Source organism: Babylonia areolata, chromosome 20 (genome assembly GCF_041734735.1).
Source record: "Babylonia areolata isolate BAREFJ2019XMU chromosome 20, ASM4173473v1, whole genome shotgun sequence".
NCBI lineage: Eukaryota > Metazoa > Mollusca > Gastropoda > Neogastropoda > Buccinidae > Babylonia > Babylonia areolata.
The window spans coordinates 25,593,729-25,615,209 of NC_134895.1; the positions used below are offsets into that span (position 1 = coordinate 25,593,729).

Here is a 21,481-nt window from a genome sequence, read left to right on the forward strand (position 1 = left end):
GTGTGTGTGTGTGTTGGGGCTCATGTACGTTTATGTGTATTTGACTGTGCTTTCATATCTGTGAAACTGCATGTTTGGTGCATATCTGTTATGCGTGTGTGGGTGTATGTGTGAATATGTGTCTTCATGTTTTACATTTAGTTGTTTATTTATCATCATTGTTGTCTTATTTATTTATTTATTTATTTTATTATTATTATTATTATTATTATTATTACCTTTTTTTATATACTATAATTATTATTTATTTATTTACTTACTTATTTATGTACGCTTATCTATTATTTATTCACCTTTTTTTCTTTTTTTTTCTCAAGGCCTGACTAAGCGCGTTGGGTTACGCTGCTGGTCAGACATCTGCTTGGCAGATGTGGTGTAGCGTATATGGATTAGTCCGAACGCAGTGATGCCTCCTTGAGCTACTGAAACTGAAACTGAAACTTGGGTTGCTGGTTGTCAACAGCATGCCGGAAGAAAATTCTATTATTTGGGCAAAACTCGGAAGTCATACATTACATTCCGTTACTTAGACGGAAGCATTCTTCTCCAAGGATTTTCAGCCATGGCTGTTTTGGTTTCACTTCGACTGAACTTGTTTACTTTGAAATCAAGCATTTAGAAGGTAAGTTTTCTATCAGCCATGTATTCAGTAGTTGTGCACTTATGAAAGGGATTGGAAAACCTTGGAAGGAAGAGGATTCTGTTGTTCAACATGTATGTGAATGGGTAACATTGAATGAGTGGTGATCAGACCACCAGCCCCTGGAAGGGATCGCTCTTTTCCATTATCAGATCAAGAACAGTTCAAGAAGTTTGGAAAGAATATGTTCGATGGTCCTCGAAACAGCCTTTGCAGCTGTGTAATAGATTTTTGTATGCCATTGTTACTTCTAAAAAAAATTGTTAATGTAATCTCACAATCGTGCAAGAATTTGTCGAACTTCTCGAAGTAACAAGTAACAGTAATTGGACGTTCTTCTTCTTCTTCTTCTTTCCGTTACACGACCAACATCGACTTGCCGATGACTCTGTCGTGGTTCATGCATGCTGGGTATTTTCGTGTCTCCATAACCCACCGATCACTGACATGGGTTACAGGATCTTTAACGTGCGTATTTGATCTTCTGCGTGCTTATACACACGAAGGGGGTTCAGGCACTAGCAGGTCTGCACATATGTTGACCTGGGAGATCGTAAAAATCTCCACCCTTTACCCACCAGGCGCCGTTACCGTGATTCGAACCCGGGACCCTCAGATTGAAAGTCCAACGCTTTAACCACTCGGCTATTGCGCCCCTCATTGAACGGGTTGTTAACACGTGTGTATGTTTTTGCACAGGAAGCTATCATATCACTTTCAGTCACTGTCAGTGACACATTGCCCAAACCGTCAAATAATATCAACTGCCAAAATGTTAATAACAGTTTGTTTATTCCGAATTTTATGCTTTTATTGCAGATAAATTGAACCCAGATTATCGCATTGCAATCATAAGGCCCTAGTTTTACTCAAGAGGAAACAGAAATTCTTCAGCTTGATTGGCAGCCAATGTCAAATTCAGTGTCGAGGAATCTAGGGCACAGGGTGCAGTTGATGGTTGGTCCAGTGCAAGTGATAAACTAATAATAACAGTGTTGTAATGAGTGATGATGATAATAATGATAGATATCTAATAATGATAATAATAATGTTATAAGGGTGGGGTGGTGTGCAGTGGAAGTTGTTGCCAGGTGTACTGCAAAAAAAAGTGACATGACATTTAAGTGTTTTCAGTATTGGACTCAAGACAGTCTGGAACTAAAATATGACACTCTTGTATCTGTACATGAGGGGGGGAGAAAAAATGAAGGAGCAGGAATCATGCAATGGTCCTTCAACAAAGTTGAACTGTACCAGCCTTCTTCAGTTCTTGTTTTGTATCATTAATCACTGTTGATGAGAATCTTATCTGGTTTTAACTCCAGTAACCAGTTCTGTTTGCCTTCAGCTAAGCTGAACTGTACCAGACTTCGTGTTTAGTATTAATTACTGATGATGAGAATCTTACCTGGTGTTAACCCTAGTAACCAGTTCTAGTTTTATGGCTGGACAGGGAACTTTGACTAAGGATTCAATGAACACGAAAAAGTACCAAGAAAAAAGATATAGTTTCAATTGTGTTTACTGCTAGCTGTATCTCTGTGTACATTAGACAGGATAGAACAGTTTTGGAAAAAAAAAGTTATATAATTGTTTCATGGTCCCATCAGTTTACATTTTCACTTTTATCATAATCAATTCTGCGCTTCAGTCATTAAAAGTAGAATTACAGATGAATAATTTGATAATTACAGGTGACATTGTTGTCTTTCTGTTTATGACTTGACTTGAGACTTGGCTGATAAATAATTGGTTTACTACACAAGTACATGTTTATATACTTTGTTTTTGAGGGCTTATTATATGGCTGATAAACAATTTGTTTACTACTCAAGTACATGTTTATATACTTTGTTTTTGAGGGCCTATTAAAGTATTCACATAAGACTAAGAGGTATATATACATCGTATAGTTTTTATATTGTGGTATTTTTATATGTGTACATGCTTGATTATACATGCTCAGTTGACTTAGCCCTACCCTTTACTCTCCCCACCCTTTATATATATATATATATATATATATATCATGCTATTTTGCATATTTTCACTTTGGGGGCACATGAAAATGTTACATATTTCATATAACTGAAACAAATTATGGTATTGTCCTTATTTTTTTTAAACAATGGCCACACTAACTGTCTGGTAAAGACATGCATTTCTCATTTTCTGAGGAAGAAAAGGTAATAGGAAAAAAGTAACATACAGGAGATACAGCATCATACAGTGTACAATGCATACATGCCAGAAGTAAGTGGGCATTTATCCCAAACACAAATATGACAAATTCACAGGGGAAGTAACCTACTTTGGGAGGTTATCGGCTGTAGCTACTTTCATTTTGTCCACATAGGCGGGTATCAGACCCTGCTGGAGTCTGCACTAGTGGGTCATGGTAAGTATGTTACTTAAATGTAATTTTAGAAAGAAAATTTCCTTTAAGCATTTTGACTCAGAGAGATGCACCTTATCTGTCTAGTTAGATCAGAAGTCTTTCATTATGATTTTCAGAAATATGGTTTGGTTTTCCAACAATTGTTTGTTTGTACTTGTGAATAATGAATGGAATTTTAAAACATTTGGGTTTTTTTCATTGAAATTTTAGCAGATTTAGAATTTATCCCCAAGTCTCTATGTTCACACTTTGTTAGTTGTACATATAGTATACATTCTTCAAGGGGGCCATGTGTTCATGTGTGCGGGATCAGTATCCTGTTGACATTACTGCCAGCTGTTGCTATGGGACTTTTTATTTTTATTGGATTTTTTGTTAACTTTGTTCAGTCATTACCAGTCATCACTCATAAATCATCACCATGCATGAGTAGTCAATCCTATAGACCTTGTTCGTTAGGAAACCGGAAGTCAGTGAAAAGTTCAGACCCTTCACCTTGGGACGTCTGGATAAGGCAACATGGCGACTCTGTCTGCTGAAACTGAAAGTGCGCTTGAATCCGTGAAAGTTAAAGAACTGATAGAGTATTTTAAAAAAAAACCGGACAACTGATACGTAGCGCGAAAGTTGAACTTGTTCGCCGTGCAAAGATTTTCATTTGTCGCGGAACCAGAAACAAGAAGGCGAAGTTAAGTCAGTTTCTGCTGTCACAGAGACATTTCTGCTGTCACAGCAACATAAACCTCCCGCAGATTTTTAACAACAGAACTTAAGAAAAAAGTATCACTCCTGTGTGTGACCCATTCATTGAGAATCTATATACATTCTAGCATTTCATATTGTTGCTACATAGGTCAGGTCAGGTCATTAGATCTGCTACTGGTAACCTGTAATCCAGTACAACCTGTTCAGGGTCGGGTTGCCGGCGACTAAACTGGCACTCCCACCGCTCCCTTCCGGGACTGGTGAGGCGGGTGGCTAGACACCCTTATGGAGATCCATAAAAGGGCGTTGGCTCAGGAGAGCCACCGACGGCCATCTAGCTCCACCGTGCTGTGTGCATGCCACACGCAGTTGGCCCCCGGGGTGTGTCTACCCATGCATGCGAAGTCTGGATCCGGCAGAATCTGCGGAAGAAACCTATCGGTTCAACGGAGAGGAAGGCGGTTACAGCAACGCACTGTGGAGTGCAGAGAGCAAGATGAGACACCGAAAGGATATCTTGGTCATCCACTGCATCCGTGCTCATCCTCCAGTCGTCTCGACTTAGTCTTGCCACTGGAAACGGACGAGAGAGTGAGGTCGACGTTGCGCAACTCCTCTTCACTTTAAACAAACTCATCGCGCTAGTCATCAGTCATCCAAAATGACCTTTCATCCTTCATCATTTCATCACCCCCAAGTTCTGTGGTGACAGGTGAGCAACGAAACGACAGGTGTGGGTACACTGGCAGTCGCAGCCGCAGACCTGCACGCAGGCGGCTCAGGCCATAGGGTCGTTCTTCATCGACAGGAGCAGCGATGGAGCTTGGCAGCCGTCTGAGCGTCTGAGCAGCCCTCTTTAGGAATGCACTGCTCACCTCCCTGGCATGAGGAAGGGGCTAGAAAAGGTGCCCTAAAAATTGCCTGCTCCATATCACCCTGGCCAGCATACCGCGGCTGGCGGGGACCCTACATCAGCGGTCGAAACAAGAAAGAAAAGAAAAAAACAAGGATCGTTCCTCTCACCATTGGTGCTTGGAACATAAGGACTCTCCTGGACAGAGATAACGCGGACAGACCCCAAAGGAGAACGGCACTAGTTGCATCCGAACTCGCCAGATACAACATTGACATCGCAGCCTTGCAGGTGAAGGCGAGCTCTGTGAACAGGGATCTGGTTACACCTTCTTCTGGAGTGGACGAGGAAGCGAAGAGCGACGTGAGGCTGGCGTTGGTTTTGCAGTAAAAACAGCACTTGTCAGCAAGCTAGCTGGAATCCCAAAGGGAGTCAACGATAGGCTTATGACCATGAAACACTGGCATCTGGCCAGAAGCACCTCACCATTGTCAGTGCCTACGCCCCAACCATGACCAACCTGGATGAAGTGAAGGCGAAGTTCTACGAGGACCTTCACTCTGTCATTGCTGCTATCCCTAAAGCAGATAAGTTCATCATTCTTGGGGACTTCAATGCTAGAGTTGGCTCTGACTACATTTCCTGGGACGGAGTGATTGGAAAGCACGGTGTGGGCCACTGCAACCCAAATGGATTGCTTTTGCTTCAGACCTGTGCAGAGCACGAACTGCTGATAACCAACACAGTTTTCTGCCTCCCTACCCGTAACAGGACGTCATGGATGCACCCTTGCTCAAAGCATTGGCATCTCATCGATTATGTCATTGTCAGGAAAAGGGATAGGCAAGATGTACGTATAACAAAGACCATGTGCGGCGCCGAGTGTTGGACAGACCATCGCCTTGTAGTCTCGAAGCTGAATATTCGAATCCAGCCCAAGAGACGCCCCCAAGGCCAGAAGGCTGCAAAACGGCTTAACATCGCTAAGCTGAAAAACATCACCATCAAACAGTCCTTTGTGGAGCTGCTGGAAGATCGTCTGGAATCCGCCTCTCTGGACAACCAGAATGTGGAGTCTGACTGGAGGACCCTGCGTGAGCTGATCTATAGTACAGCTTCAGAGACCCTGGGACCCATGACCAGAAAGCACAAAGACTGGTTTGATGAAAACTGTGATGAAATCAAGCAGCTTCTGGATGAGAAACGCCGTCTGCATCAAGCCTACCTGAGCAACCGAAAGTCCACATCAAAAAAGGATGTGTACGATGCCATCCGCAGGACTGTTCAGCAAAAGTTACGCCAGATGCAGGATAAGTGGCTGAGTGACAAAGCTGATGAGATCCAGGGATATGCTGACAGGCACGATATGAAGAGGTTCTATGATGCCTTAAAAGAAGTCTACGGCCCCACATCCTCAGGATCATCCCCCCTCCTCAGTGCAGATGGGAATACCTTGATCACCGAGAAGGAGAAAATTCTCGAACGCTGGGCTGAGCACTTCAACAGTGTCTTAAATTGGCCTTCCTTCAGAAATGATGAAGCCATAGACCGTCTCCCACAAGTCCCTATCAACGAAGCACTGGACGATCCGCCAACACCTCTTGAGACCCAGAAAGCAATCCGTCTGCTATCCAGTGGCAAAGCACCTGGCTCAGACTCCATACCAGCAGAGGTCTACAAGGATGGAGGCACTGTGCTGACTGAGAAGCTCCATCAGCTGTACTCACTCATGTGGAAAGAAGAGACGATCCCCCAGGATTTCAAAGATGCATCTATCATTCACTTGTACAAGCGAAAGGGGAACCGGCAAGCCTGTGATAACCATCGGGGCATTTCCTTGCTCTCCATCGCAGGCAAGATACTTGCCAGAATCCTACTAAACCGCCTCACAGCACACCTTGACCAAGGTCATTTGCCTGAGAGCCAATGTGGATTCCGGAAAGAGCGCGGAACCACCAACATGGTGTTTGCTGCAAGGCAGCTGCAAGAGAAATGTCAGGAGCAAAATGCTGATCTGTTCTCCACCTATGTCGACCTCACTAAGGCCTTCGACACTGTGAGTAGAGAGGGACTGTGGAAGATCATGGCCAAGTACTGATGCCCTCGGAAATTTATTTCCTTGGTCAGCCAATTCCATGAAGGCATGCAGGCTCGAGTCCAGGACAATGGCGAACCATCTGCTCCTTTTGCTGTCACAAATGGTGTCAAGCAAGGCTGCGTCCTGGCTCCAACACTGTTCAGCCTCATGTTCTCTGCAATGCTTACTGATGCCTTCAGAGATGGCGATGTTGGAATCGGCCTAAAGTACCGAACAGATGGCAAGCTGTTTAACCTCAGAAGGCTTCAAGCAAAAACGAAGGTCATGACAGACATCATCAGAGACTTTTTGTTTGCTGATGATTGTGCCCTCAACGCTGGATCTGAAGCTGACATGCAACTCAGCGTCGACAAGTTTGCCACTGCCAGCAGGAACTTTGGCCTTACCATCAGCACGAGGAAAACTGAAGTTCTCCATCAGCCAGCCCCAGGGAAACCCTACGTTGAGCCCAACATCACAGTCAACGGTCAGAGACTCAGTGCGGTGGAGCGGTTCACATACCTTGGCAGCACACTGTCACGAAATGCGACCATCGACGATGAAGTGAACGTCAGGATTGCAAGAGCAAGCGCAACTTTTGGTAGACTCAATGCAAATATCTGGAACAGAAGAGGCATTAGTCTTGAGACCAAGCTAAAGGTCTACAGAGCAGTAGTTCTCCCCACACTACTGTACGCCTGCGAAACTTGGACAGTGTACCAGCGACATGCCAAGAAGCTGAACCACTTCCACACAACATGCCTCAGGAAGCTACTGAACATCAAGTGGCAAGACAGGACCCCAGACACAGAGGTGCTCGCAAAAGCCACCCTTCCCAGCATCTTCAGCATCCTGATGAAGTCCCAGCTTCGCTGGGCTGGACACGTGGCGCGCATGCCAGACCATCGGCTGCCCAAAAGGCTCTTCTGTGGCGAGCTGCAACAAGGGAAGAGATCACACGGAGGTCAGAAGAAGCGCTTCAGAGATACTCTGAAAGTCTCTCTGAAAGCGTTTGATATCAACCGTGACTCCTGGGAGGAATCTGCAGTGGACCGTGACAAATGGCGCGCTGCTGTGCACAAAGGCGCCAAGTTGTGCGAGGCCAACAGGACTGCTGCAGCTGTTCAGAAGAGGCAGGCCAGAAAGTCACGGGCAAACAAGCTCCCTGACAATGGTATGCCTGTCTTTGTCTGCCCCAACTGTCAGCGAACATTTCGTGCGCAGATTGGACTATTCAGCCATCTGCGCATTCACAGATTGATTCATGAGCATCCTCCCCCCCACCCCACCACCACCCTCCCCCCATCCCCCAGCTGGATGACAACGATGGTCATCATCGATCTCGATGGACACACCACCACATAGTATGAGTGAGTGTGTGTGTGTGTGTGTGTGTGTGTGTGTGTGTGTGTGTGTGTGTGTGTGTGTGTGTGTGTGTGAGTGCTTTCTAAAAACAGATTTCAGACTTGAGAAAATGGCCATTGCTGTTCCAATGAATTTGATCTTTTTCTGGCTTTTCTATCACATGACTTTTTTGTTGTTGTTGTTGGAGTAGCTTTAATACATATTGTGGGGAGGAGAGTGTTGGAGTTGAGCATGGAAATCTGTGGGGAAATGAGTGGTGCAGTTTAGCATGGAAATTGTGGTGAGAAGAGTGGTGGAGCTGTGCATGGAACTTAATTAAACTTAAAGATAATAATCATCAAAACTGATTCATGTGTGTTTCATCACAGTTGCATTGATGATTAACTGCAAGTAAAGAATGATTTCATCTTATGGTATAGCATGCATGCATGCGTGCATATACAGTATTCACTCATCCATCATTGCAAGTGACATGCATTGATAAGTCTTCTCAAGACTATCAGACATTCAGACACACCAGTCTGGTACAATCAGCTGGCCTGTTTACCCAAAATGGATGTCTGTACTTTCACCAGTTTAGAATATATATTTCTTTTATGGAAACCTGTAAGTTCATTGTATCTAACAACTGGCCCAAGGATTAACACATACATACCAGTTTTCTCTTTGATGCCATTTTTTAGAAACTGGTAGTTCTGTAAATTTTTAGTGTAAATATTTGCATGCCCCACCTCCCATCTTTTATTTCCTGTATTAAAAAAAAAATCAGAAATATATATATATATATATATATTATATTTCATTTGTTTATTGCTTGTTGTCAGATCTGTACAATCAAATTTGGACTGTTTACAAAATGCAATGTAAACAGGTCTGAGTCAAACACAAACAGACTTGAAGAAAATCACTTTGATTGGATATTTTCTTTTATTTTTTTGGTTTCATTCATTCATACCTAAATGCTAAACAATGAACAATTGTCTAAACAATTTGAGTTATTTATGATGTGAGTACCATTTAGCTTTGGATGTTGTGCGTGTGTGTGTGTGCGCGTGCATGCGTGCGTGCGTGCGTGCGTGTGTGTGATACACAACTATATTGAAGTGCAGTGTCTACATTCACAAAGTTTTGATTTTTTTCCATGATCAGAAAGAAAGAAAGAAAACTCTGCAGTGAATCTTAACTGGCTTGAACCACACTGCACCCCTCCCCACCCCCCACCTTTCTCCCTCAAAGAGAAGAAGAAGAGAAAAAGAAGAAAAATCACAGCTACAGTTTCTGAAGTCTTATTTAAATGCACCATATGATCAATATCATTAGCAAGCAGTGGGTATAAGCTTTGGCTGTTGAAATCAAATTATCTCTTGTATACAAGTAATGTATATATTGCATATAATTTATTATAAATCAACATTATATCAGATAGATATAAACAGTATATAAACAGTTGCAATATTTGTTCACATCAGTATGAAAAAAAATATATCAGGAGCATTCAAACTCCACAATTCCCGAGAAGAAAGCTTAAAAAAAAAAAATATTCATACACATATGATAATCTGACTGTCTTACACAATTTGTCAATACCAGTGATCCTCCTGAATCAATCTGCTCTCAACTAACACACACACACACACACACTCTACAAATTGACACCCACTACTGTTACCCCCCTTCAGTCTAAATTTTATGACAAAACAGTCTTCAGGGCCTTAATAAGTCATCTTTCACTGTGTCATCAGTGTCAGATTGGTGTAAAGGGGGAAGCAAAGCTGTCAGATCATTTCATATTTTCACTTCCAGATTTGTTAAATTTTGTAAAATTACTCAATTTGCTGTCAGCAGCATTGGTTTCCACTGCTGATGCAGAAGTAGCGGTGATGTTTTCTTGGACTTGCACATCTGACAGCTGTGAAAAAAAGAAAAGAATATATAATTATAGCTTGAATGTTAGGAGTATGATACTAGGTTTTAGTTACACATTTTCAGTGAAACTCCATACAACTCCCAAAATGTGTCAGATCTATTCACTGCATTATGCATATGCAGAATCTCAAGCCAGTGTTGTTTAAATTTGCAACAATAACTATGCTTTCTCTCTCTCTCTCTCTCTCTCTCTCTCTCTCTCTCTCTCTCTCTCTCTCTGTGTTTGTGTGGTGTGTGTGTGTGTGTATGTGTGTGTGTGCGTAAACATTCACATTGTGGAAGAAGCAAGGATCTCACTGTCTCAGTATCATTGTTACAGCACTTTCTGAAAATGTGCAATCATTTCCACTTGAAAGAAGTATGTGCTGACAAATGTTGTATAGTGGAAATTCTTTGTAGTGTTTGTTTCAGGGGTACACTAGTCAGTTTTGTACTATATGTCAGAGATGCATATAATTTTATCTGTGCTGAATAAATGTCACAGCTAAGAATGTGACCAAAAAAACAAACAAACAAACACACACAAAAAAATCCAGTTGAATGATACAACATTGGTGACTGGAAGTTGAAAAAGACCGGCCAGCTGGTGTACTGTAATTCTCTGTTTAAAAGGTTAAATTGTGCTTTTGGATTCAAACATCAGGCAGATAAGTGTGTGAGAAATGAAGACAGTATTTTTATCCCTATTTGAGAAATCAGACCCAAAACATTCTTAGGCTTGGGTGTTGAATTGAAACAAATATATTTTGAAACATAAAAAAAATGAACATTCGATTCAAAATGTCACATACCATGCTTATTTTGAAGACCTTGTTCGTAAAAAGTGAAGGAATATCATTGCCACTGAGGGTGCGGACCTTTTCAGTTCGCGTAGTGATTCTGAGCTCGCCACGCTCTTTGCAATCGGTTCATGGCTGGTATTCGTTGCGATGTCACCTTTTTTCCTTTGAAGTTCGAACAGCACACACAGTACTTCTTTCCTGCCGTTTTCCCCAGACCCATTGTGAAGCATTTACACAAGTACAATTGACGAACATGCAACTTTCGCTTTTAGAGACTCCCCACGAATTCTGTTTCCGGCTTAATCAAGGGCAAATTACTCTAATTTTTTTTCTAACGAACAAGGTCTATTGTTAGTCTATCCTGATGCTAATCGGAAGATACTTCAATCAACATTCCAAAAGTTTGGCATGGTTGTCCATAAACCATAATTTATGATAAATTCATATACATGTTCATGTTCAGACTACAGCATAGCACACAACTCACACACCCTCTGCATTTCTCTCCCCAGTGTACAGAGTTGATAACCTGTTACACCTGACATCACAAGCTGTGTGTGTGTGTTTGTGTGTGTGTTTGTGTGCATGCATGTGGGTATGTGACTGTGTGTGTGTGTGCATTTCACTGTGTGTGGAGAGAGAGAGAGAGAGAGAGAGAGAGCTACTACTGAGAGAAATTATAATAAATTGTGTATGTCTCTCTGTGCATACCAGTTTCTGTTCTTTATTTCAATTATAACTTTTGCAAGTTATTTACATATTTTAATTGTATAGTGAGTTGAAATTAATATAGCGTTGCATGTTCAGGTTCAGGGTTTGACTTCACGCTTGAAAAGACATGAAAAGAATGAAGCAACTGTTCCAGTCCATTTGAAAGTGGAACCACAGTCTGACAGATGTGTACTACTTCATTCAGTCATTTGAGAAGTTTTTTGATGAAGACAGCAAGAATGCATTTCTGAAAAAATGACATGCAGGATCTCACTGGTGGTGCGTTGTCTAATTCATGAAACTGGGTCGGAATTATGCTTCAGTGAAATAGAAGGAAAAGTCACACCTGAGGATGTTATGTATGTATGCAACATTCATGATTATAATGTGAACACATGCATACATGTACACACACACACACACACACACACACACACACACACATATATATATATATATGTGTGTGTGTGTGTGTGTGTGTAGGCATCCTTCAGTCTCGGAAGACTATGGAGTTGCGATCCAGGTGTTTATTCTGGTACAGCGTTGGATTTGGCTGGCCAGTCCGACGCGGGAATGACAGTCCCTGTGGCAGAGGGCACAGATGAAGTCTGACGCTGGTCTGTCTGCCTGGGCTGCAGCCTTTCTTCTCATTCTCTTTTCCTCGTGCTTCTGAGCGAGTGTCTCTTTGAACTTGGAAAGACCTTTCTGCACAGTCTCTCTCCAGGCTGACCATTCGAGGGCTGTTGCTTCCCAGTTGTTCTGGTCGATGTTCAAGGCTTTTAGGTCCCTCTTGCACACATCTTTGAATCGCAGCTGTGGTCTGCCTGTGGGACGTTTTCCCTGCACAAGTTCTCTGTAGAGGAGGTCTTTAGGGATCCGTCCATCGTCTATGCGCATGACATGGCTGAGCCAGCGCATATGTCTCTGTTTCAGCAGCGTGTACATGCTGGTGCATCCAGCTCTTTCCAGGACAGTGTTGTTTGGGACCTTGTCCTGCCAGGTGATGTTCAGAATGTACAGATTATATATATATATATATATATGCATATGTGCACACAGTTACATGCATGAATTCCATTGAAACCTACCTATGCATACACAGACACGCAGACGCACATCGACACAGACACACAAACAGCGAGAAGAGCAACCTGTTACCACCTTTCTCCTGTGAAATGTGATAAAGCACAGCTGTAAAGAAGGCTGCTACAGGGAGGAGGGAGATGGAGAGGGAAGAAGGAGGTGTTGATTGTAAATTACTCAAATTTATACTTGCCTGTGCAGTGACATCTAACAATTTGCATAGATTTGACGCTGAAATCAGTACCATTACTACTAAAAGAAAAACAACCAGTGTTGATGCTGCTTCACACACACAGACATTATAAAACATGAATTTGTTTTGTTATACATATTTTCCTCAGCAGATTTAAATCACAGGTTTATTCTTTTAAAATGTTATCTTTCACAGAATATAAAAAAAAGAAGGCAGAATGTAGATAATGCAGAAACATTGTTGACTTGCAGTAAACATTTTTTTCTGTGCTTGCATCTAAGACTGGGGTTTTATTACATTTGACTTTCTATTGTGAGTTGGGACAGAACCAGTCATGTCTGAAGTTTTTGTACTCTTAGTTTTGAAGGCTAAAAAGAGAAATATTTGTGTTTGTATAAGTCAAAAAGTCTTAGACCCAGAGTAGATGTTCATTAGCTATTTCTGCTGAAGATCATGAACAGGAACAATCTTTTGGTTTCTTTTGCTTAAATTCTTTCTAATTATGTCAAGTCATCACAGTTTCACACACTATAGAATGAATTTTTCTTCTTGCTTGAATTCAGACCTGTTGTTGATTTTTAGTTTGAAACATGGAACATTAAATATAAAGAACTTACTTGATGTATAATTTACTTCTTTTTTTTTATATATAGAATTGAGACAACACTGACATTGAAAATTAAACTAATTTTATTGTACTCTTGATTCTACACTAAATGTTCAAGAGTTCCATTTCCACATGCCCTCCCCATTTTCTTTGCTAGCTATTCCTTCACTGAAATTACTGTGTGGAAAGGGAGTGGACACATTTTGTCTGCATGGTCGTCAATCACTGCTAAACTGTTGGCAAAGTGGCCATGAGCGGATGTTTATGCCTGTAATTTTGTACAGGACATGTCATACAGGAACTGGTAGCACTAGCAAGTACTGTAAACCAGTTTGAACAAGAGCAAGCTGACAGAGAACAATTACAGGAATATGGTGGTCTTGAGTACTGTATTGTGTCAGGACCAGTAGCGGAATCACTGCAAGTGTTAATGCTTTTCCTGGTATTTCCTGATTGTTTGTAATTAGAAGTCAGCACTGAAGCAAGAGTAAACCTCTTTATTTCCTGGGTTCCTCTAAGATATATGGTGTACTGTTGACTGAATTTGTATTTAAGTGTATTCATGTGTGATTGTCATGTATAAAATTAAAAAGCCAGATCCATTCATAACTGCTGCACAGCAATAACTGTATTAAGAGAGAAGAAGGAAATCAGGAAGTAGAATTTGTTAGATTGCCTTAACTGTGTGTGTGTGTGTGTGTGTGTGTGTGTGTGTGTGTGTGTGTGTGTTGAATGAGGCCCATTCACTTTGACTTATTCTGTTTTGCCTGTTTGTCTTTACCTACCCTTTTATATCAGTCTGTTTTATTTATTAATCTATTTTTCTCCCCCACAGCACTCTCATCCTTGCAGCATTTATTAATCTGGCACAGTGGCAGTCCAAGGGGCCTAGCCAGCTTGTTAGGTTTGTGTGCATGTAGTTCAGGCATCTGCCTCCATCACATTCCTTTAAAAAAAAAAAGTATATATATGTGATGTTGCACACGTTTCATACTCCTTTGCCTCCTTGAAACTGAAACTTGTGTATGTCAAAAGCATGTACTATGCTCTTTATGATACCAGATCAGCAAATGCTGTTACTCGTGTTAGTAGTTTTTTTGTGTGTTAATGTGATGTGTGTGTGTGTGTGTGTGTGTGTGTGTGCGCGCGCGCGCATGTGTGTGTGTATGCACACATGTGTGATTCCATGCATGCATGTGTGTGTTTTATAGTCTGTTTGACATGGAGAAGAATGAAGAGTGGTGAATATTTCGCAGTAACAGTTTTGTGTGGTGCTGTGTTTCAGTCAGGCTGGTGCTTCTTTTGGCTTGTGTGGAAGTTGATCCTGTGTACAACTCCCGGAGAACAGCGTCAACAAGGCTTCAGTAACAACACAGTCACGCACTTCACACACACACAGTGCTGGAAGGTACAAGATGTGAGTTTCCCAAGTGCCGCACAAGTGTGTCTGCAGTGTCATTGAAAACGTATCCAGGCAACAGCTGTTGAGCTCCATGGCACAGGTGGCACACCTTGTGAAGCACACAGTAGAGCCTGTCTCACCGAGAATTGAACCCCCTGACAAGATGGATCCTGGGGTGGACAGTAGGGTGGGTCATGGGATGTTTCCAGCAGTGAATGGGGAAGGTGGTTACGGTGGAGGCATGGGGTCCCCAGGGTTCATGCCAGTGGGGAAGCTACTGCGGCCAAGAAGCCCGACACGGCAGTGTTCAATTCCAAAGTCAGACAGCTCTCACTTCAGCCTGGCGTTGATGGAGTGCCAGGTGGGCAGCGCGGCCAGCGAGCACATCTTCCATGTGCAGGAGCATGAGCTGGTGTGCGCGGTGTCTGCCCAGACATCCTTTGTGGATGGGATGGGGTGCGTGGTGTCCTCCCTTGATGTGCACTACTACTGGTGCAACTTCTGCACCTTCTCAACTGACACTAAGACACTACTCATGCAGCATGTGATGAAACACCGCTTCCACTGCCGCTTCTGCCGCTACCAGTCCTTCTCACGGGCAGACATCATCCACCACTCGGTCCACACCCACCCTGACTTCCGCGAGACGGCCAACACCACCAGGTACTGCACCCTGCTGTCCGACTACCTGCGTGTGCAGCACCCCAACAAAGCGCCGCTCAACCACCAGCATCAGCGCAAAAGGAAAAGTCCCTCAGGCGAGGAGCACGGTGGGCAGCAGCAGCAGCGGAGGAAACGAAACAAGTCTGGTCAGAATGGTGCAAAACACAAGGGCCCAGACAAAGTTCCTGCGGAGTGTGTACTTTTTGAGGTGGGCGTGGAGGATGGGGAAGGAGGAGGAGGGGTGGAGGAAGGTGGGGGGGAGGTGAGGAAGGAGGCAGACAGCAAGGGCAGCAGCCCCCCTTCTCTGGAGGAAGCGGCCATGGACGGCAGCTGTGGGTCCTCGTCATCGTCTGGCCCGTCCAGACTTGCTCACCCCACACAGCCCAAAGACCGGCCGGCGTCTGAATCAGCTGACCAGTCTGTTGCCCAGGGGTTTGGTCCAGTACCCATGGATGGCCAGCCAGCAGCTGTGCAGGTGTCATCAGAACCAGTGATGCCCCCACATTTGATGCCTGAGGCACTTCCTCTGAGCGGTTTCCAGCCGCCAGCCAGCTGTTCCAGCAGCAGCGGTTTCTCTGGCGGTTCCCGTACCACCACCCCCTCCCCCCCGAACCTGAGCACTGTGGGCGTGGGAGGCAGCCAGCAGGGCCCTGCAGAGTGGATCTGTATTTACTGCACTTTCACCAGTGCCTCCCAGAAGGGCATCAAGCGGCACTGCCTGCGCCAGCACAGGGGCAAGCCCTTCAAGTGTATCTCTCCTTGTGAACTGGATGAACGCTCAGCCCCACCTTTGATCCGCTATGATGATGCCAAGATGACGTCCTCTGCTGCCGATGTGGACTGTAATAGGGGGTCTTTACAAGTGAAGGGCTCTGTCGGTCAGACGGTGTATGTGGCCGGTCATGAAACAGCTGACACTGCTTATTCTGATGAACCACCTGTGCTAGTGAAACAAAAGCCAGTTGAGTTTGACATGTCTGTGGACACTTCCAAGGTCCACACCCGAAGGCCTCATATTCCTGCTGAACGAAAAGTGGACTTGAAGTGTTTCCACTGTGACTTTAAATCCCAGTACCTTAGTGATCTCCGCAGTCACATTTTCACCCACCACAGAGGGAAGAGTCTGAATGCCATGGATACCAAGGACAACACTGTTTTCTTGTGCTCAAAGTCTAGCTGTGCTTTCACTGCTTTCTCAGGACAGTCTTTCCTCAGCCATGCTCAGGAGTGCATTCCATGGCCAGAGCAGAAGCCCAGCGATTCTCTTGGACAAGATGTGGTGGAAAGCCTGAAGGCTACAACGCGTCTGGCTGAACATGACATGGTGTCTTCCTCCCTTCCCTCACTCATGGATCCCAGTAAAGAAAACTCAGATGAGTTTGCATGCATCCATTGCAAAGATGGGTTTATCTCCAGCAGGAGAGAGACCAAGCGGCACATTGTGGAGTGCCATGGTGCCATGTGCTTTGTGATGAGGAACATGGTGGCTTACAGGAAGAAGAGGAAAGCGCTGGTGTACTTCTGTCAATGGTGCGTGTGGGAAGGGGAGAATAAGTTTCTCCATGACCTGCATGGTGTGTTCTGTCCAGACCAGTACAAGAAGTTCAGTGACCAGGCCAACAGCCAGACCAGGAGGTTGTCACCTCAGGAAACCGGGAAAGACGAAGGCAGCATGACTGCCTCCAGCATTTCCGTTGATGACATGGGCATGCAACAGGCAGAACATGGAGAAGAGAACAGTACTGCCCATGTCTGCCCTGTGTCTCTGATCTCCAATACTGCTGAGATCAGTTCAGAGATCACAGCGTGTGGTCAGCCTGAGATGTTGGTGGAAGCACACAGTGTTCCTGGCTCTGACACTGCTGACCAGTGGAAACCTGCTGATGTGCCTCAGGGTGATCTTCAGGAGGAGGATATGCAAGCAGTGCTAAGTCTTCCAGAAATCATCACCATTGAGGACAGCCTTGATCCTCCTGGTGAAGAGTTTGATGGGACAATTGGCCCAGCAGATGTCAGCGTTACACAGAGTGACGTGTGCCCACGTCTCCTCCCTCCCGACATCAGTGCTGCTGACAAAGACACACATGTCACACATCCCTCCCTGGTCAGTACTAGTGTTGCTGATAATGGTTTACTTCCCTTAGTCCTGATTCCACGTGTAAACTCCACTGAGAACATTGTTGACAGCCTGGACACCATACCAGCATTTGACACATGTAGTAACAGTGTTGAAACAGATTTTTTGTCAGATCTTGCTTTAAACATCAGTTTTAAAGTAGACTCTGCGCCAGATGTTGAGCCTTTCAACACTGAAGCCTCTCAGACTCTTCCTGATCTCCAAGCTGTCACTAACAGACCACACTCTGATGAGCACTGTGATAGCAACATGCCCACAGACGTTGTGTGCCCACCAGACTTGTCTGTGGACGTCCAGGTTGCTGGAAACGATGAGTCACAGAGCAGTGCTCCTGATGTCAGTGGTATAAAGAATGACGTGTACCCCAAGCCCCCAGACATCCACCCCATGGACAGCAGAATGACTTGTGCACCTCCTCTCCACTCTGCTGATGGCAGCCACAGTGAGTTCTCCATGGACAGTGCTCCAGCTGACTGTGTTGTGGACTTCACTGACTGTTCCACTCCCGCACTGCCAGACATCACAGCTACTGACAGCGTGCATCCATTACAGGTCTGTCCAGACGTTCAGGTCAGTCCCCACAGTGCTCTTCAAACTCTGTTGTCTGCTGAGCATTTAGAACCGGCAGATGGACTGTGTGAGGCAGATGATGACGAGAGAACAAACCTTTCGTGTAGCTCTTCAAACACCAGTGGTTCTGATAGTTCTGACCAGCCTCAGAGCCAGGTGTGTGAACAGCAAGTGATGTTACAGGGTCAGGGTAACAGCCAGAGTTCTGACCAGCCTCAGAACAAGGGGTCTGAACAGTTAGTGATGTCACAGGGACAGGGTGATGGCCAGGAGAAACAGCGGTGCAGCAAACCAAAACCTTCACGTAAAAAAGTGAAGGATGTGTGGGTTGACGACTATGAGGTGAAATGCCTTAATTGTGAGTACCAGGGCAATTCACTGAGGTCTTTGAAAACTCACATGATGGACGATCACAGCCAGACAGTGTCATTCCCCTTCAGAAGTATCCACCACAGGACATTGCACTACAGGTCCTCATTTTTCGCCTGCCCCTCTTTTGACTGCATGGTCTATGATGACAACGAATCTTCTATGGTCAATCACTACAGGGAGAATCACTCCTCTCAGCCACACCCGTACACCCTCCCCAGCTATACACCTGCTCCCGTCAAGTGTCGGCGAAGGACCAACACCAAGCCGCGCGGCCTCAAGAAGCCTCCCAGATCTCTCTCTCAGGCGATGGCCCAGGGTGCCAAAGCCCCAACGGATTGCTCAGAACAGTACATGTGTTTATACTGTGATCAGAATGTCTACACGGACACAGTGTCGGCCATGAAAGCTCACTGTCTCTCCAACCACACGGGTCAGACCATCACGGTGCGCGATGTCATGGCCCACAAGGAACGGCGGCCGTCGCGGTTCTTGGTGTGCGACCAGCCTGTCTGCGACTTCTGGACGTTTGAAAGGGACCAGCTGGACAGACACATGGAGACACAGCACTCAGAGCAGTTACTGGCCCTGGCTGACCGCTCCTTCCAGTGTGTTGCCTGCGGCTGGATCACCTCCGACGACGCCAGCGTCCACCGTCACGTGTTGGAGATGCACGAGAGTGAAGGGGGTGCCACTGTGGTGACCCTGGCTCACGGTGACGAGCAGCAGGCTGTGGAGGAAAGGTACATCACCATTGTGTCTGATGTCGACAGTCAGTGTCACTGACAGATTGTCATTACCACTCTGTCATAGCTTTGACAGTCCGTGTCACTGACAGATTGTCATTACCTGGGTGTCATAGCATTGATAGTTAGTGCCACAGCCAGTTATTGTCATTATCTGTGTGTCATAGTGTCATGGAGGAAAGGTACATTACCACTGTAGCTGATAATGTTGACAGTCAGTGTCACTGACAGATATTGTCATTACCTGTGTGCCATAGCGTCGACAGTCACTGATGGGAATTGCCTAATGTTTGTTTCTGCTGTAGATATTACTACATGTGTGTGTGTGCTGACACATGAACTAAATGTTGCTCTTTCAGTTTCAAGCATTTATTTGTTAACACTGTGGGAATGACGTGTTGGCTGGGGACAGCTGACACATTGGTTTTCAATTTCAAGTGTTTGTTTACACTGCAGGAATAACATTGTGGGCATAGTTGACACATTTGAAGTTATGTTGGTGTTCAACTTCAACTTAATCAAGCGTTTGTCTACACTGCAGAATGACATGTGTGCTTGAGAAAGTTGATACACATGAAGTAAATGTTGGTGTCAAGCTTCAAGCGCTTCAAGCATTTGTTCACAGTGCAGGAATTCTGTATGTGTGCTGGAAACAGTTGACACACTTAACTACATGTTGGTGTCAAACTGAAGCAATTGTTTACACTGCAGAATTGACATATATAGGCTGGAGGTAGTTGACACACTTAATGTTGGTGTCACACTTCAAGCAATTGCTTACACTGCAGGAATGACCGGCTGGAAGCAGTTGACACACTCAGCTTCATGTTGGTGTCCAAGCGTTTGTTTCTTCTGCAGGAATTACATGTGTGCTTGAGATGGTTGAGACCATCTGCATCTGAAGGTTGTTTTTCAAGTGTTCATTGTTCACTGAGCAGTTCAAAGTGTTTGGGTTTGTGCATTGTCATTTGTTGTTTTAGTGCCTGACACAACTCAAGACATGTTACAATTTGCTGTATTGAAATGCTGCCTGTTTTTGTAAAATCCTGTTTGATAATCTCTAAAAGTATTGGAAACCCTTCAGGAAATTATTTTCTATCTTTATACCTTGAGTTGTAACTCAAGAAACTAGATTAGTAGATAGTATTGTTTGCTATATAATTATAACAGGGTGATCAGTTAATGGATTATAATGATATATATTGTGATGTCTGTTGAACATTGTGATGTTTGAAAATACATTCCATATTTCAAAATAAAGTTACTATTCTTGTATGTAGAGAAAGCCATATATATATGTATGTATATATATATATGTATATATATATATATATATATATATATATATATATATATATATATGTATGTATGTCTATATCTATCTATCTATCTATCTATATATATGTTTGTATGTATGTATGTATGTCTATATCCAGTTAAATTTCTGTGAAAGTATGGAATATGTCAGGTTTTCTGTTTCTTTTTAACTAAGACATGTATATATGTTTACCTCTCAATCATGTTATGCAGAGTGGTAGCTATTACTGATTAAGTATTCATGTGTAAACATATCGACCACAATACAATTCTCAGAATAGATTATCTTTTAACGAATTGAGGGAATCATATTATCTTGGGTTAACACCTTGACCACTTCTCAGTATTTCAATCTTTGAGTTTGACCTTGTCATAAACAGTGTGTTAGTTGCAGGACTAAGTACATGTGTACAAAGTCTAGACAGTCTCATCAAATACAGCAATGGACATACATACTTACTGTTATAGTTATATATGTATACATACATACGTACATGTAATGATGTATACATTGAATGTAATAATTCCATTTTAGGCTTTATGATCATTCGAGTTAATTACATGAAATCTGCATGCCATCTTTATCTGAAAATTTCTACCCAGGATTGAAAATAGAATAGATCTTTACTGGGTTTATCAGACAGTGAGTATGTTACCAATAGTGAAGACGTAGTATACTTGTGATATATATATGTGTGTGTGTGTGTGTGTGTGTGTGTGTGTGTGTGTGTGACAAAGTGACAAACATCAGTCTAACAGTGAAGAGAAGTCAGTGACCATCACCAGTTTTGTGGATCTCAGTGGTCGTGAAATGGTGCTTTTTGTTGGTAACTCACCACTAACTGTATACATTTTATAATCAATCCAGCTTGATACAACATAATTGATTTGTTTGTTTGTTTGTTTTTTTGGGTTTTTTTAAGGGCAGTTGTACTTT

The 21,481-nt window shown here is 43.6% G+C and overlaps 1 protein-coding gene across 1 annotated transcript; it reads left to right on the plus strand.

Annotated features, from left to right (window-relative positions):
- The first annotated feature begins 555 nt into the window (after nt 1-555).
- LOC143294802 (uncharacterized) lies at nt 556-20,502 on the plus strand. Its single transcript, XM_076606288.1, has 2 exons — nt 556-622; nt 14,626-20,502. The coding sequence occupies exon 2, from the start codon at nt 14,834-14,836 to the stop codon at nt 19,265-19,267; it is 4,434 nt and encodes a 1,477-aa protein (XP_076462403.1). The 5' UTR covers nt 556-622; nt 14,626-14,833; the 3' UTR covers nt 19,268-20,502.
- The last annotated feature ends 979 nt before the right edge of the window (nt 20,503-21,481 follow it).

Bases quoted from the DNA above. Each gene is read 5' to 3' on its own strand.
- LOC143294802 (XM_076606288.1), top strand. From the start codon at position 14,834: ATGGCACAGGTGGCACACCTTGTGAAGCACACAGTAGAGCCTGTCTCA.